Source organism: Furipterus horrens, unplaced genomic scaffold (genome assembly GCF_987537825.1).
Source record: "Furipterus horrens unplaced genomic scaffold, mFurHor1.1.pri manual_scaffold_4, whole genome shotgun sequence".
NCBI classification, from domain to species: Eukaryota; Metazoa; Chordata; class Mammalia; order Chiroptera; family Furipteridae; genus Furipterus; species Furipterus horrens.
Window position 1 is genome coordinate 56,171,581 of NW_028327174.1, and position 18,562 is coordinate 56,190,142.

At 46.8% G+C, this 18,562-nt stretch overlaps 1 protein-coding gene and 1 pseudogene across 1 annotated transcript; both read right to left on the bottom strand.

The window, feature by feature from the left end:
• Window positions 1-201: 201 nt before the first annotated feature.
• LOC150011988 (retinol dehydrogenase 16-like) lies at window positions 202-8,160 on the bottom strand. The gene is made up of 5 exons (XM_090273436.1): window positions 8,053-8,160; window positions 5,776-6,153; window positions 3,357-3,615; window positions 1,292-1,455; window positions 202-742 (listed from the first exon to the last, which is right to left on the bottom strand). The coding sequence occupies exons 2-5, from the start codon at window positions 6,086-6,088 to the stop codon at window positions 639-641; spliced, it is 840 nt and encodes a 279-aa protein (XP_090129562.1). The 5' UTR covers window positions 6,089-6,153; window positions 8,053-8,160; the 3' UTR covers window positions 202-638.
• Window positions 7,683-14,266, bottom strand: LOC150011989 (retinol dehydrogenase 16-like; annotated as a pseudogene).
• Window positions 14,267-18,562: the final 4,296 nt, after the last annotated feature.

The window sequence follows — 18,562 nt, forward strand, 5'->3', positions numbered from 1 at the left end:
TACTGGGAAATCCCAAATTTCACCATAGAGTGAATGCCCAGAGCAGGCTTTGGGAAAAGGCATGGAGATCTCATGCCACACCCTAGTGTAGACTGCACCCTTGGCTCCGAGAAGCGTCCATGTCTCCTTTCACTCTCCCAAGGCCATTCTTACCACACCCTGCTAGGTCCCCAGCCCACTCAGCTCTCAGGAAACCTCTCTGGAAGAGACAGAGGAAAAGGTCACAACAGGAGTCAGCAGGTGCTGGGTGATAGGTGAGTTGGGGTTAGTATGGGAGCGGGGGCAGGCAGAGTTTGACCTTGGGGATATTGGAAAGAGAACAAGGTCCTGCTATAGTAGTCCCTGCTTTGCTCAGTAAACTCCCCTGGCCTTAAAGAAATGCATATTCTTTGATTTAATTATTTAATTTTACTTAAATAACATTCCTGAGAATGTGAACAAAATGCACCATACTTCTCTTCACGGATGCCTCTCTTCCCTCACACAGTACCCAATTCTGCCCTACTATGCATCACAGTCTTGGGTCACACGGCCTTAGCAGGCCTTGGGAGGTTCCAGTAGATTATGGCATCCACCAGGAAGGTGGGCATGTAGCTCATGGGGAGGTAGATGAATTTGGCATCCCAACCAGCTGAGTATCAGGTGCGAGGATGGCAGGCGGTCAGGGCATGTTCCATGCAGTCCGTCACCAAGCACAGATCGTTTGTGCACCTTTTCTCCAATAATCCAATTATATCCATGCCTGTCCAGAATGAGAAAGAATCCAGATGTATTCCACTTCCAACCACTCCCACATTAAGATCAACTTATAGAATGACTTTCTAGAATACCTGGCCCTCTACACTGAATCCACCCAAATTCCTTCGAGTGCCTCACTCCTAACCCAGGCACAACTATTTCACACTAAGCCACCTTTGGCTTTATTCCTGGGAATATCTGAAACACATAAACTGAAGGTCCTCATAAACACTAAAAATCTAAGTACCTGAAAGCCAGCTGCTCTAGCACTAGCTAAGGAGTTCATGTGTATCTTTTTTCTCTGGCTTTAGTTTCCTCCTCAACACAATGAAAAATTCACATAAGACAGTGGTGCTGTCTCTAACAAGCCTGGATCCCTTCCTGAGGTTACCAGTTGACCGCATGGGACTATGGAGATGGAACTAAAGGTCCCCTGTTTGTGGGTGAGTCAGAGCATGAAGGTTGGACCTGAGCCTCTAGGTGGTACTGATTATAAACCAGGCTTCCAGAAAGTGGTTTGCTTCTGTCCCCACAACCCACACAGCTCACTCACTGGATGTCAGGAACTTCTCCCCATAGGCCTCCTTGACCTCTGGGCTGGCTCGGTCCCATGCCTCCTGGAAGCTCTTAGAAATCATCTCAGTACTGGTCACAAAGGTCTTGAAGTAACCAGGCTCAACAATTGCCACTTTCACCCCAAAGTGGAAGAGATCCCTCCTGCAAGGCACACAGGCAGAGGGTCAAGGACTTCAGAGGTCTTATAGATACACACACACACACACACACACACACACACACACACACCCCACCCAGAAAAAACACAACCAATAAAACATCGATATAGAGAAATATCTGCTGGTTTCTGGAGACGGATATAGATCTGTGATAGTCTATAACTGTATCTGGTTGAAAGGGGGAGGCCAGTGTCCTCGACCTTGCTGTCTCAGGTGGCATCTGCCCCTCATCTTCATCCTCAGAGACCCCCTAATGCAAATCCTTGGAGCCAGCAAGTTTCAAACGCAGGAAAGTCCAAGGAATTCAAACTGTCACTCTCTAACTATATCAGGATTTACCATATTCCTACACTGGGGTAGAACATGAGTCTTCATTTATTTTTCTTGCTCTGAAAACCAGGGGTATCTGTTCCTATCGTTTACCTTTTGTATCCCCACCTAACCTGCCCAGGTGAGCCTCAGGGCAGCGTTCAAGAAGCAGCTGGGTGGTTTTCATGTCTCCACTCACAGCGGGCTGTGTTTATAGATCCTCCATTGCAGCTCCCCAAAAGGAAATGTCTCCATGAAGAAGGAATACAGGAAGGGAAGATTGGAAGTGGAAGAAGGCCATGTCCACTATCCGTCTCCTGTCACCTTCTTGTCCCTTGGAGTGATGTGCCTGTGAACTTTCTCTCTCCAACCACCCCCTTTCCCCCAACAAAACTGGGAGCGAGTGGTGGTGATGGCCTGTGGTTCTGAAGCGGTCATTGGAGTCTCCCTGGACTATGGTTATGGGGCCAGACTGGGCCCAGGGCACTCGGAGACCCAGGAGACGGCTGCTCACCTGGACAGAGAGCTCAGCCTCTCCATATTCCCTTCCTGACAGCTTCTCCTTTCCTTGCTGCTGATGAGAGGAATCTGGCATCTACACCTGGACCATTTGATTGTTTTATTTTGAAATTGGTGTCTATCATGAAACCGTACTGAACTAAGTTTGGTGTATACATATTTTTTAAAAATCAGTGTTTCAATAAAAAGATTTATATACTTAAACCTTTAACTCTGAAGATAGAATTTGGTAGGTAGTGATTAACTGTGAATAATAAACATACAATGACTTCTTTAAAAAAAAACCCATCAATAGAGGATTGCAGTAGATTAAGCTCAAAAGTCTGGGGAGTTGTGAAGTGCAGCACAGGAGGAGGAAACATATGATGATAATATTGTTGCCACTCTACAGAGTTTGAGCATATTTCCAAGTATTTACATACATTTGCTTCTGACTCTAAATCTTACCAATTCTGCTGAAAGGCAGCACTTAAATTCTATCTCTTTGTATTTCTGTCACATGCAATCAAAACTGGGTTGTGACCATTTTGTTGTTCCCATCCTTGTGAAACTCCTCCCTCTTCTCCCCCTCCCAGGTCAACCTCCAGGCCACATGTCCTCTAAGGAGCATCTGTCAGCCTGTGGTCTCAGCTACCCCACATCACAGCCATCCTCAGCCTGCAGCCAGTGGAATCTCTCCTGCTGATGTGATGAAGAAGCTCCCTGAATACAGTGGTTCCCTGAGGCTTCACTGCCAACAGGGCGCCCGGAACCCAAGTATCAGAGCAGTTATGTACGTGAATGCGCTGCACAGATGAATAATATCGGTTCCAGTTCTGCCCCAGACACTTTCTGACTGTGGGCAGGGACAGCTTGAATCAAACTCTATTGCCCTGGGGGCCGTCCCGACCCCCAGAAGATAAAAAGGTGCTTCCCAATGAATGTCTGGCACAAAGCAAGAGAGAAAGATCCGGAAGGAAGAGACTCTGGGGCTGTGTGCAATCCATCCCCTGAAAAGGCTCCCCCGATGCACAGAAGCAGGCAGACCAAGGGAGGGCCTCTGTCCCAGTGCGATACCTGAGGGAGTCCGAGAAGGCCTCGACGCCGTACTTGGAGACGCAGTAGCCCCCGCCGTACAAGGACACACGACCTAAGACGCTGGCGACGTTGACCACGCGGCCTCTCGCCTTTCTCACCAGGGGCAGCAGACTCAGGGTCACCTCGATCACCCCCAACAGGTTCACATTGAGAATCTTTACGAAGTCCTGTTTGGTGAGCCACTCATTGGGTGCCGTGGGCGTGGAGATGCCCGCGTTATTCACCAGGCCCCAGAGTCCTGGGCACACAGAGAGAAGAGAGCAACACTGAGCTGAGACCACGCAGTGAGGACACAGCTGTGGTTCCAATTCACCTTCCAGCCCAGGGAGGACAGGGTGAGGAGCTGGCATGGGGAGTGGGCAGAACAGATAACTGTGTGCTGCCAGCAGGGTTGGGGGCAGTGCTGGCCCTGACAGCTGTTGGTGACAGAGTCCGCCTTCCTCCTGAGCTAGTCCTCATGTCCGGCCCCTGCCTCGTAGAGACTCGATGAGGCAGGGCTGATGTTGACAGAATCGAGTGAGTCACAGTGTGGATCGCAGAGAGTCAGGTTTGGGTTTTCTGACATCAACGCTGTCCTTGTAGACATTATAAATATTGACTCACATTTTCAGATTTCTAGACAGTTTCCTCATGAGCGTTCAACAACTACTGATGAGGGGAAGAGAGAGACAGAGAGAGAATGAAGAATGGAGGGGAAGAGAGGAATAAAACTACATTGTATAACTGACAGAAAGATAAATGATGGCGAATGTCTAAGGACACTTCGATTGGGTAAAACAGACCAGAAACCTCAGGTGTGGGGAACTGTGGAGAACAGGGCTCTGACTGACCTCAGGCCGTTGGCCTTGGCACATCCTGCATCAATATTGAGCTATGTTCCTACAGGAAGCTCTGAGAATCCCAAGGGCAGGCTTTCAGGGAGACCCATGGCTGCCCTTCCCACCTGCAGGCACAGACTTCACCCCGAGCTCCAGTTAAAGCCATCTCCCCACTTGCACAGGAGGCCCTCTCCCTGCCACTCAGTCCCCTGGCCCACAGTCCATCCAGGGTAGTGCGAATCTCTCTGCAAGATTCAAAGACACAGTCCCAGGGATGTAAAGATTCATCAGCCACAGACCTCAGGGCAGCAGGGGCAGGGATTAGCAGGACACAGAACAAGAGCTGGCAGTGGGGACTCTGGAAGTATTGATTAGAGCGGAGTCCTTGGCATGCTCAGATAGGCCCTGCCCTTATGGGAATCATATTCTCCCAACATATATTTTCTTTCTAAGAATTGAATCAAAGCATATGGTTATTATGCAGAGATTTGGGTTAAAAAAAATGTCCCAGCATAATATTTATGATGAATATAAGGAATAAAATGTAGGAAAAACTTTCATATACCATAAGATACTGCTTTAGTAAGTAATATTACTCAGAAAGATAGAATACTCTCTATCATTAAAAGTTAAGACTTTTTTTTCTTAAGATCAAGAACAAGACAAAGTTGTCTACTTTCACCACTTCTATTCACTACAGCTTTTGACAACAATCATTCAAGAAAAGAAAAAAAAGGCATCCAAACTGGAAAGGAAGAAAACAATATGGAATATCCACAAAAAATAAAAAAATGGAACTCTCTTTTGATCCAGCGATTCAACTTCTGGGAATATATCCTAACAATCCCAAAACACCAATACAAAATAAATTTAAGCACCCCTAAATACAGAAAATAAACTGATAGTTGCAAGGTGGGAGGGGTATGAGAAACTGGGTGAAAGGGTGAAGCAATTAAGACAAACAGCAATTACGAAATAGTCACAGAGAAGTAAAGTACAGCACAGAGAATGTAGTCAGTAATATTGTAAAAACTATGTGTAGTGCCAGGTGGGTACTGGACTTATTGGGGGATGACTTTATAAGTCATATAAATGTCTAACCACTTTGCTGTACAATTAAAACTCATATAATATTAAACGTCATTTATAATTGAAAAATAAAAGAATTATTTAACATTTTAAAGACATTTCATCATGTATAACTGCTCATCTTCTATTAATGCAAAGAATAGGATACAAACTATGTGCAAAACATAATAGCATATGTGTCAAAATGTTAAAAGCACTTATCTCTAGGTTGTGAGATTATGGTGAGCTTTCTCTATCTCTGTACTTTCTGTACTTTTCACAATGGCCATGTTCTACATTTCTATTTAGATTAATGAAATTGATGATTTTTTCTTCCTGCTTAACACTACAGGGTGTCAGTGGAAAGACTTGGCTGGTAAGCTGGGTGAGGGGAAGAAAGCTAGTATGACTTCAAGTCCCAAAAACACATTGGGAATCTTCCCCAGGTAGCAGACAAGGGGTCTTCCCTTCATTGAGAGAGAAGAAAGAGACTTGAGAAATCTATGTGGTACCTCTGTCCCCCACACGCTCCTTCACCCACTGGGTGGCTGCAGCGATGCTTTCTGTCTTGGTGACGTCCAGGATGACTGTCTCCAGCCTGTCTGATGTCTGGCCCCTCAGCTGCTCGGCCCCCTTCTCTGTCAGACATGCAGCCAGCACTCTCAGGCCTCGCAGGTCTAGCTGCCTGGCCAGCAGGTTCCCGAAGCCAGAGTCACAGCCCGTGATGAAGACATACTTGTCTCGGAGGTTGCTCACCACCTGTCTCTCCCGGTACCAGCGCAGAAGGTAGTACAGGCCCACAAGAGCTGCCAGGTACAACCACATGGCTTTGCAGGGGACAGGCAGGCAAGAGTGAAATAAGAATGTGGCCAGTGTTCAGGCAGGAGGACCTAAGGGCACACAGGGTGTGTGTTAGCACACTAAACTCCAGGCTTCTGGCATGGAGTCCTCAAGTTTTTCCTGTTCAGCACGTTCGGTGTTACTGATTCTGGCCCCAACTCATACAATCTTTGGTACACTTACACCATTTCCAGTAGGGGACATTTTGTGACTCAGAGAACTCCTTGATCTATGTATATGTTTCTCAAACACCTTCACCTGGTTTTCCCACTCCTTTCTGTTGCCCTCACTCCACTAAACCTAACACACACACACACACACACACACACACACACACACACACGCCCCCTGTGTTCAAGGTCTCATGGTACAGAACTATCTTCTTACCTTTTGCGTGCTCAAGTCTGGGACCCTTGTCTCCCTGACCTACTGTAGATTCTCACAGAGAGAATACACTTTGAACCAAGATGCCCATGGGTTCAAAACCCAGCTCTGCTTCAACTCCTGTGTGACTTCGGCCACTGCCATAGCCTCTGAGCCTAGAATCTCCTCATAAGGCTCAGCACAGAATTCATTCCCGATAAAACTAAGCTGTGTTTAAAAAGCTAAATTCTAAATTTGAAAGAGAAAGAGTATAAGGTAAGGTCCCCTGTTGAGGTAGAAACTCTCAGTGGCAGAAAGGTGTTCTGGAGACAGCGAAGGGTGTCTGACTGACCTCACAGGAAAAGAAGAGAAGAAGAAAATGGGGCAGGCTCCTTCTGTGAAGCTTCTCCTGGGCCTGGGAGCGTTGAAAGGATGGACTTAAAGAAAAGTGGCTCTAATAGTTGTTACTCTCTCACTCGTGAAGATGTCCCGTCCCCAGCCCTGGTGCCTGGTTACGTGGCCCTCTGCCCCTCCTGTGCTGAGGCTCTCCCCTGCCAGTCATACAGGCAGAATCCAGACCCAGACACAGACTCCAAAGGTCAAAAGGATTGACTAGAACAGGGACTCAGGATGGGACCTTAACTTCACTGTCGGGGAGGACTGTAAACCCCCAAACTGCAAGGGTCTCAGTTCAGGTTGTATCAGGGTGATGATGGGGAGGTGGGGGGAGCTGCCCCCTCAGGAGACTAAAGAAAGGACTAGAGACTGGGGCCCAGAACAGCTGTCTCTGGGGGGCTTCAGGGTGAGGTGGAGGGAACCATTTCCTAAAAGGGGATGGTCTGGCAAGTGGAATGGAGCTGCTCAGTGAGACAGGACAGTAGAAGCCAGTTTCAAGCTCTGAGGATCTCCGTCAACTGTCCACATTTCTCTCAGCTCTGACTGTTAAGTAGAAAAAAGCAGAGGCACTGGAAGAGAGAAGGAAAGAGTTCCTTGCAGAAATGAGGGTCTCCAAAGCCCCCGATCCTATCCTAGCAGGTAGAAAAGACAGGGAAGGGCACAGAGTCAGCCTTTAGTCCTATACGTTTTCTGCAGGGCGCTTACTGTACAGTCCTGAGAGTGTTTGTCCCTCAAGGTGGGAGGTGGTAGCAGTATGGCTCCAGCTGATCCTGCAGAAACCATCCTGTCCCTGCTTCCTAGGTTGACTGCCAGCACCCACCTATAAGTCCTTCCCAAACTGGGGGCAGAGAGGAAAGAAGGAGCCCTGGAAACTCTCAAGGGGCCAAGGCAACACGCAAACCCCGAACCTGACACCAAACCCTGCTAAGGGTTAACTCGTGATTTCTTGGAAACAACTGGAGATTTTCTTCCTTAGCGACCACATTTCTTCAACCACAAAAGTCTTAGGCTACCAAGCAGAGAAATCCCCCAGCCCACATAACTGTTGTTTCACTCTTGTGAGTCCTGAAAGTAATGCAACTGCTTGTGGATTGCCGGGGGCTTCAGAGTCCATTCCAATTGGGAACAATCACAGGAAGTTTGGGAGAAAGCAGCAAGGGAGAATAGGAGCCCAGATGACACTCACTCACCTGGGAGCTACAGGGACTAGAACGAAAAATCAATCCTTCAGAGGGCCCTAGAGACAGCGTCTCACCACCGTGAATCTGCACAGAGAACCTCCAGGCAAAGTCCAAGGGCGGGGCAGCTTGGCGGGGCTCCAGGGCACTGGAACAGGGACGCGCGCCCCCTGGTGGCACCACAGAGTGTCAGCGGAGACTTCGGTCCGAAGTCAAAGGTGACCCACACATTCCCCCTCTACTCCTTGTTTGGGTCTCTAAAGAGGGGGTTGCATAGTAAACGAAAAGGAGTTATGGAAAGGGCAGGGAGTGAGGGTTAGTTGTGCAAGCTTGTTTCCAATTCTATAGGTATGCAGCCCCACTACCTGGAGTGTGGATGCAAAAATGTGGAGGTGCACCCCTGCTTTTATGTGTGAACGTCTGGCACTGGAGGGTATCAGAGTTGCAATGGAAAGTCACTGATTCAATGCTCCTTATAAAGGTCCAGGACAGCAAAAGGAAAGAGTGAGGTCAGCGTCCTTGTGGCACCCCATGGAATCTCATAGCATGGGTTCCAGCCCCTGACAGGGCCACCAGACTGGACCTGGCTCCTTCCCCAAGGTGGGCTCTCATGTCATCACATCCCTGATGACATGAGAGCCCACCTTCCACTCTCTTATTTTCCTGCTCCTAATGCATCTTCTCCCTTACACCGTCCCTAACTCTGCCCTACCAAGCATTTTAGTCTTGGGTCACAGGGCCTTGGGAAGCTCCAGTAGATCATGGCATCCACCAGGAAGGTGGGCATGTAGCTCATGGGGAGGCAGATGAACTTGGTGTCCCAGCCAGGTGAGTACTGGGTGTGGGAATGGCAGGCGGTCAGGGAATGTTCCATGCATTTCATCACCAAGGACAGATTCTCAGCCCAGTTTGGCTTGAACTTTTCAGCTGATTTCATCGCTGGTCAGAAAGAGACACCATGAAAATATAGTCTCAATTTCTAATCTTCCTACTTTGGGGTCAACTTAAGAGAACTATTTTTTAAAATTCCTGGGCCACCTAAATCATGCTCCAAATGGAATCCATGAATTTCACCGGGTTTTGTCCCAACTCTTAACCCAGGAACTTTCTTTACACTAAACATTCTCTGTCTCTTTTCCTGGAAAAATGTGCACCATATAAACAGGAATTCTCTACAAACACTAGAAATCTAGGATGTAAAAACCAGCTGAATTACCCCAGTTTGCCATGACTTTAAGGGTGTCTTCTTCTTTCTCTGACTTCAGTTTCCTCCTCAACATAAACAAAAACAGTTGTGACAGTGGTCCCAGCTTTAACAAGCCTGGATTATTTATTTATTTTACCAGTTAACCATACATGACCATGAAGGTGGAGCTATACAGAGGTTGGCAAAAGTAGGGTTACAGTTGTGAGTGTGTGAAACACTGAGTTTATTCTGTCTTATTATTTATTAATTATTGTATTATTTTCCATACAAACAACTATAAACCTACTTTTGCTCACCCCTGTCTATCACCACTGTGTGACATGTATGTTACATGAGATTGGACCTGAGACTGTTAGAGTCTCTAATGATGAACCTATGCTTTCAGAAAATGGTTTGTTTCTCTCCTCATGGTCCAAAGCTCACTCACTGTATGCCAAAAATTCTCCCCATAGATCTCATTGACCTCTGACTGGTCTGATCCCATCCTTCCTGGAAGCTCTTAGAAAAAAATTCATAACTGGATGCAGCAGTCTTGAAATAGCCAAGCTCAATGATAGCCACCTTTACTCCAAAGTAGGAGAGCTCCCTCCTGCAAGGCACACAGGTAGAGGGGCAAGGACTTCAGAGGTCTTGCATAACAGAACACACACACAATAAAAATACCAGTATAGGATTTCGGTGGGTTAACCTCAGAAGTCTGGGGAGCTGTGAAGTGCAAAAGCCAGGGGGAGAAAAACTATGATGATGGTATTGTCTTTCTATATAGTTTGAGTACTTTTCCAAATATTTGAAATACAAGTATTTATAGCTCTAATTCCTACCAATTGTGCTGAAAGGCACCACTTACTAATGATCTCCTCATAGTCCTGTCATACACAGTGGATCACGAGGCTGTGTCCATTTTATCATTCCCATGCTCCTAAATCCGCTCCTTCCCTCCCTCCCAGGTCAACCTCCAGGCCACATGTCCTCTAAGGAGCATCTGTCAGCCTGTGGTCTCAGCTCCCCCACATCACAGCCATCCTCAGCCTGCAGCCAGTGGAATCTCTCCTACTGATGTGATGAAGAAGCTCCCTGAATACAGTGGTTCCCTGAGGCTTCACTGCCAACAGGGCGCCCGGAACCCAAGTATCAGAGCAGTTATGTACGTGAATGCGCTGCACAGATGAATAATATCAGTTCCAGTTCTGCCCCAGACACTTTCTGACTGTGGGCAGGGACAGCTTGAATCAAACTCTATTGCCCTGGGGGCCGTCCCGACCCCCAGAAGATAAAAAGGTGCTTCCCAATGAATGTCTGGCACAAAGCAAGAGAGAAAGATCCGGAAGGAAGAGACTCTGGGGCTGTGTGCAATCCAACCCCTGAAAAGGCTCCCCCGATGCACAGAAGCAGGCAGACCGAGGGAGGGCCTCTGTCCCAGTGCGATACCTGAGGGAGTCCGAGAAGGCCTCGACGCCGTACATGGAGACGCAGTAGCCCCCGCCGTACAAGGACACACGACCTAAGATGCTGGCGACGTTGACCACGCGGCCTCTCGCCTTCCTCACCAGGGGCAGCAGACTCAGGGTCACCTCAATCACCCCCAACAGGTTCACATTGAGAATCTTTACGAAGTCCTGTTTGGTGAGCCACTCATTGGGTGCCGTGGGCGTGGAGATGCCCGCGTTATTCACCAGGCCCCAGAGTCCTGGGCACACAGAGAGAAGAGAGCAACACTGAGCTGAGACCACGCAGTGAGGACACAGCTGTGGTTCCAATTCACCTTCCAGCCCAGGGAGGACAGGGTGAGGAGCTGGCATGGGGAGTGGGCAGAACAGATAACTGTGTGCTGCCAGCAGGGTTGGGGGCAGTGCTGGCCCTGACAGCTGTTGGTGACAGAGTCCGCCTTCCTCCTGAGCTAGTCCTCATGTCCGGCCCCTGCCTCGTAGAGACTCGATGAGGCAGGGCTGATGTTGACAGAATCGAGTGAGTCACAGTGTGGATCGCAGAGAGTCAGGTTTGGGTTTTCTGACATCAACGCTGTCCTTGTAGACATTATAAATATTGACTCACATTTTCAGATTTCTAGACAGTTTCCTCATGAGCGTTCAACAACTACTGATGAGGGGAAGAGAGAGACAGAGAGAGAATGAAGAATGGAGGGGAAGAGAGGAATAAAACTACATTGTATAACTGACAGAAAGATAAATGATGGCGAATGTCTAAGGACACTTCGATTGGGTAAAACAGACCAGAAACCTCAGGTGTGGGGAACTGTGGAGAACAGGGCTCTGACTGACCTCAGGCCGTTGGCCTTGGCACATCCTGCATCAATATTGAGCTATGTTCCTACAGGAAGCTCTGAGAATCCCAAGGGCAGGCTTTCAGGGAGACCCATGGCTGCCCTTCCCACCTGCAGGCACAGACTTCACCCCGAGCTCCAGTTAAAGCCATCTCCCCACTTGCACAGGAGGCCCTCTCCCTGCCACTCAGTCCCCTGGCCCACAGTCCATCCAGGGTAGTGCGAATCTCTCTGCAAGATTCAAAGACACAGTCCCAGGGATGTAAAGATTCATCAGCCACAGACCTCAGGGCAGCAGGGGCAGGGATTAGCAGGACACAGAACAAGAGCTGGCAGTGGGGACTCTGGAAGTATTGACTCAGAGCAGAATCCCTGGCCTCCTCAGGCAGACCCTGACCTTATGGGAATCATATATTTTCCTTCCAAGAACCCTATTAATGTACATGGTTATAGGTAAAGATCTGAGTAAAAATAAGTTTACCAAGATATTTTTTATGTTGAATAGGATAAGTAAAATGTAGGAAATAATTTCATATTATACATAAGATGGTGTTTTAGTAAATAATGTTATTTAGAAGGATAGAAATTTCTCAATAAGTTTTTAAATAAATTTTCATTATGCTGTAAAATTGTTCATCTTCTTTTAATGCAAAGGGTATGACAAAAACTATGTGCGAGATTAAATGCCATGTATATCAGAATGTTAACAGCACTTAGTCTAAGTAGTGAGATTTGGGGTATTTTTAATACCTGTACTTTTCTGCATTTTCAACATTGATTGTTTTTAAAATTCATCCTTAGATAAACAGAAATGATGTTCTTTTCTTCTCCATAATAAGACAGGCACAACTGTAGTTTAGGAAAGAGAGAGAAAGGAAGTGACCCCACACTAATTTCCTGACCTTCCTTAGACCAGTCCTGAAAGTTCAGTGTCATCATCTGAAAATGGGTGATATCAACTCCCTGGTCAGATGCTTTTGAGTCACCAACATGAAGATACTAACGTGCTGAGAACAGGAGCCCAGCTCAAGGTCTGTCCCCTAGCCACCCATTGTAGCCTCAGGGTAGTGCCCTCTTCTCCACCCCACCTCCAGAAAGTGGACCTTGATTTCCCCAAGGCACTCAGCATCTGGCCATCCAGAACCTCTGCTGAGACAGGAGGAGACACCACAGACAAGAATTTTGCCAGGACAAATTCTCATCGGCTCAAACTCTCCCCTAAATTGCAGAGCTCCGAAGTCAGGAAGTAGGGGGCGAGCAATGGAAAGAGAAATGACTTGGCTGGTAAGCTGGGTGAGGGAAAGAAAGCTAGTATGATTTCAAGTCCCATCTTCCCCAGGTAGCAGACAAGGGGTCTTCCCTTCACTGAGAGAGAAGAAACAGACTTGAGAAATCTATGTGGTACCTCTGTCCCCCACGCGCTCCTTCACCCACTGGGTGGTTGTAGAATTAGAAGGACAAGGAAAAGAGTATAAAGGTCCCCACCTGATATAGTAACTCTCAGGGGCAGAAAGCCGTTCAGGAGAAAATGGTAAAGAAGGGTGAAGGGAAGGGGGTGGGCTCACTCAGTGAAACTGAGAACAGCTGTCCTTAAGGGGCTTCAGAGTAAGTTGGGGGAAACCATTTCCTAAAAGGGGGTGTATTGGTGAGTGGAACAGAGCTGGTAGTGGGGCAGCTTCCTCATGGTATCCCCTGTGGCATTGATCCAATTGAGCCTGTGCCCTGCTCACATCCTTGGGAATGACCAGACCCCCTTCTCAGGACAGGAGGCCTGGGAGGCCAGTGAGGCTGGTGGAGGCTCAGAGGGACTTTGAGGCTGGGTTACACTGGACCTCTTTGTCAGTGCAGTTCTCCGTTCAGCTGAAGCTCTGGTGGAGCCAGGCGATAAAGCACCCGTGGTCTGAGTCCTTCTGAATGTACCATCTCAGATCGGAGACCTAACTGTCCACAGCCACCTGATCTTCTGGAGAGGACTCCTGGAGGTGGGCCCAACCTCTTGAACATCTTTCCCCAAAGGTTACAAAATGGCTCAATGATCATTATTTTGGGGGAAGAGAAAATATAGGAATCCAGGTGCTCCAGGTTAAGCCTGAAGCAATGGTTTCATTTCAATGAAGCAGCATGGGCTGTGCCTGAGTGCGCTGAACACTAGAACCCTGACTCAAAGCCTCTGTGGGGAAGGGACTGTTTCATCATGTTTATATTTCCAGCACCTGGCAGTGCCTAGCATCAACAGAGATATCTAGAATGTTGAGGTAGGTGGTACTGCAATATCCTGCTTAATTCTGCATTTTCACTTGCATTTCTTATCTTGTCTGAAAACATGAGATTCCTGAAAGCCTCCATTTCCCTCATCTTTATAATGAGGGAGGAGAATCAAGATGACTTCAGTGAATGCTCTCAACTCCAACCCTCAGGGAGTCTAAGAAACCATATGGTGTCATCAAAATGATAAAGCTTTAGGAAGTCAGGGCCTTAGTAAGCACCAAAGAATTCAAGGGGAATTTCTGCCCAGCACACATTAGATGCTCAACAAAAGTTAGCCAAAACTGAATAAATCTGGAATCAGCAAGGGACTGTCAGCACATCTGCAGAGACCACAGGGTGGATGCTGGGGATCAGAAGCTGGGGGAATCCAAGGAGGAGTAGTCGGGATAGGCAACTGAAGGAAGGGGGAAGAGCTGAGGCATACTATGAGTCTCTCCAAGTCTCCTTGTCCTTAGACTAACATTGTGCATCCCCTGTACACACACACAAACACACGCACACACACACACACACTCTCTTGGGGAAATCACAGAGAGGAAAGAGCTGTTCTTCGTCTTGTGGAAGGATGAGGGCTAGCAAGCGAAGATGATTTATCATCATTTTCTCAAACCCCTTCCCACATCATCCCATGCTTCTCTAAACCTTTATGAAGAGGACTTTCCCCCTCACTCAAGAAATTTCCCAGAATTCCCAGGGCTGAGTCACCTCCCCAGAAGTGTATGTCTTGCCCCATATTATTTTTTATCCTAGCCCCTGTCTACAAGAGGCTCTTCTAGGGAGGTCATTTTTAACTTTTTGGACACCCTGGAGCCTTTGAAAATCTAAGGAAAATTCTAAGCCCCATAAGAATGACTTAGACAGGATTTTGTATATGTCTGTCCAGAAAAAGTCCAAACATTATTAATATAATGAGAATGGTTTGCATGACATCAATGCCCTGCAGCCAAGGAGAGTGGACTGGAATGTGCATGTGTGAACAATGACGACTTTACTGTACTAGTCAGTGGGGGTGGTCGACGCCACTGAATGAGCGCACGTGTACTGTGTAGCCGTCGTATTCAAAATGATGGAGTGAGTAGAGCAACAAAGCGGCATCACATTTTGTGTTAAGCTTGAACAATCCTCCACAGAAACTTGCTGATCCAGAAGGCTGCAGCTACGGGCAACTGGTGACTGGCAGCTTCATCACAACTACATGCTCACTCATGCATGCATCTTGTATAGCGTTTTTTGGCAAAACATCAAGTCACCCAGGTGACTTAGACACCCTATAGCCCAGATTTCATGCCACATGACTTCTGGCTTTTCCCAAAACTAAAATCACCTTTGAAAGGGAAGAGATTTCAGACTGTGATGAGATTCAGGAAAATACACTGGGACAGCTGATGGCGATTGGGAGAACTGTGTGAGGTTCCAAGGTGCCTGCTTTGAAGGGGACTGAGGTGTCATTGTCCTATATACAATGTTTCTTGTATCTTATATATTCTTTAATAAATGTCTCTATTTTTCATATTAAATGGCTGGATACCTTCTGGACAGACCCTTGTATACTTCTCAGAGAGTTCACAGACCACCTAAAGCCATTATGTGCCAGAAATCCAGGTCAAGAATCACTGTAATAAGGGTTTGCTGAACTACTAGCAGTGTGACTCAGGCAAGTTGTCTAACTTCTCTGTGCCTCAGTTTCCTTGCCTACCACAGTAGCCACCTCGTTAAATCATTATGAGGATTAAATGAGGTGATACATGAAAAGCAATTGTTTCTGGCAAATGGTGAGCATTCAGTAAATGTTAGCAGTTATGACATCTCTTCTGTGATAATTCATAGCGGCATTTGGGGATGTTTTTAATCTTCTATGTAAGAAACACAAAACCAGACAACTAAATTAAAGAGGAAGCTGATGTTGATTCATTTTAGAGAAAAAGGCTGATGGTGGTGGGACTCTGAAGAGGTATCTGAAGATCAATTCCACAAGAAGGACCTCTTCTTCTTCATCCCCAAGAAGCAGAGAAGGGCCATACTTATGCCAAGCACTTTACATATTGATATTTTATCTGATGTATGCCATACATAATAATACATATAAATATATATAAAGATACTGAAACTCAGAAAGGTAAAGTAACTTGCCTGAAGTCACACAGCCACACAGCTACTAAGTGGTGGAACAAGGTGTCAAAGCCAAGTCTACTTCCCAAACTAGTGTTACCTCCACTGTGTCTGGGTGAAGCATGAGTGAGCAGGAAATTGCTGAGCCAAGCCAAGGACAGGGTCATTGGGTCACATCCTTCTTTGGAGGGCCTGGGGAGCCCCTTATCTGGTGCTGCTGCGCAGACAAGGCTGCTTCCCTGGCAGGGGGAAGCCATGGTCAGAGGGCAAAGCAACTTCTGTGGCTGGGCTGGGCTTCTGCACTCAGTGACCTTCTGGAAGCTCAGGATGGGAATGGGAGTACAATTGTCGCCAAATTCTTCAGCCTTGACCTGTTCACAAGCCACCTGCTCTTTCCACACAAAGTAGGGTCCTGGGCCACAAAGGCCACAAGATGTGTGTGGGGGGGGGGGGATTCCTGGGACTGCCTGCCTTGCCCCTTCCTCCAGGGTCCAGACACAAGCCCTTGGCCCCCAACCGACCCTAGGAAGCTGCCTGCCTTTATCTGTGACTTCCAATAACTCCCTTCTGGTATCTTCCTTCCTTTCTGATTGTTGATTACAATATCTTGTCTACATTTGTTGAAAAACAAAAGGGAGAGGGCGGGAGGAGGAAGAAGAAAGAGTAAATTTCCAGTAATTGTTTCACTGCTGCTGCTCCTGTTCTTTGCAAAGCTGTTTGCCCCCATTATTTTTGCCTGAGCTGCCCACCTCCTCCCTCCAAAGATAAACACCCACATCAAAACTGCAGAGCTATCACTTATTTCTTCCTGAGGGAGCAAATTTCCCACTGAGCCTCTGCCATCACTTCCTCTGGCTGTACGCACACTTTGGGTATGTGAGGGGTGGGGGGCTGGGGAGCAGGTGGAGATGAGACTGCCATATGGGAGTGACATTCCCATATGGGAGAGAAGAGGTCCTGGGGCGGAAGATTCAGAGAGACACAGGAGACACGAGCCACTAAAATGCAGTCTTGAGAGGGGATGGAAATGGCCATGGGTCGGAATGTGGACTGTGTGGAGAGAACTGAGACCAGAACTCTAGGAGGGCTTGGTCTAGTCGAGTCTCCATCTGTATGGGTCAAAGGCATGGAGAATGAACCCCTCAAAAGATATCATGACTCTCCTTACTGAAAAAAAGTTATTCATAGGCTAGAAACTGGGACCCTAAAGAGAAGCAGAGAGAATAGAACTGTCTGAAAAATCAAAGTAAACCACATTTTATATCCTCATAGATCATCACGGCAGATTTCTTGATCTATTCCCCCAGTTCCGGGGTAATAGGAGCATCTGTTCTTCTAATGGGGTGGCCTTTGGTGGGCTCCTGGATAGTTTCAGGATGGAGGCTGGTCACCAAAAAGAGGAAACCTTGATCAGGAGCTTGGAACTTCCAGCCTCACTCCCCATCCTATAGGGAGAGAGTGGGCTGGAGATTAAATTAATAATCAATCATGCCATGTGATGACGCCTCCATAAAAGTACCTAAACTATGAGGTTCAGAGATCTTCTGGGACTGGTGAACACATCCATATGCTGGGAATGTCATGCACCCCAACTGCATGGGGACAGAAGCTCATGACCCTTCCCGACCTCACCCTGGGTACCTACCTCTTTATCTCGTTGTTCATCTGTTTCCTTTATAATAAACCAGTAAATGTTAGTAAATGTTTCCCTGAGCTTTGTGAGTTATTCCACCAAATTATTGAAACTGAGGGGGATTTTCGAGAACCCCTGACTTTGAAGGCATATTGGACAGAAGTGTGGTACCCTGAGGATCAATTGTTTGTGACTGGCACCTAAAGTAAGGATGATCTTGTGGGCCTAAGCCCTTAAACCTGTGGAGTCTGACACTAGCTTCAGGTGGTTGGTATCAGAATTGAATTAAATTATAAGATACCTAGTTGGTGTCCAGAGAGTTGGAATATTGGTTGAGGGGGGGGAGGCTATACATTTAATGTCAAAAGTGTTGTGTGAGCAAGAAACAGTTTTTCTAAAGGAGGCTTTAAGAAAACTGCAAAATAAAAAATATCCCTTCCCACAGAGATGGTTGGTGGTGATCATTGCACAACAATGTGAATGCACGTAATGCTACTGAACTATATATTTAAAAGTTAAAATGGCAATTTTGATGTTTAATAAAATTAATTAACAAACTTAAAAAAAAATCCCCTCCCTCAATGGATAAATAAAATGTGCTATATCCATGCAATGGACTATCACTGCGTGATAAAAAGGAATGCAATACTGATACATGCTACAATGTTATACTAAGTGAAAAAAACCCGACACAAAGGTCATACATTGTATGATTCCATTTATATTAAATACCCATGATAGGTAAATCCACAGAGACAGAAAACAGAATGCGCACCGCCAGGAACCACGGGAATAAGGAGTGAGTGTTCATGGGTATGGGGTTTTCTTTTGGGGTGACAAAAATGTTTGGAACTAGATAAAGGTGGTGGTTGCACAATTTGAATGTATTAAATGCCACTGAATTGTACACTTTAAAATGGTTAATACTCTTATGAAAATTTCACCTCAGTTAAATATATATGTACCTAATCCCCTCCAGTCAACACATCCTTGCTCTACATCGTACAAAACACGGGCACAGCTC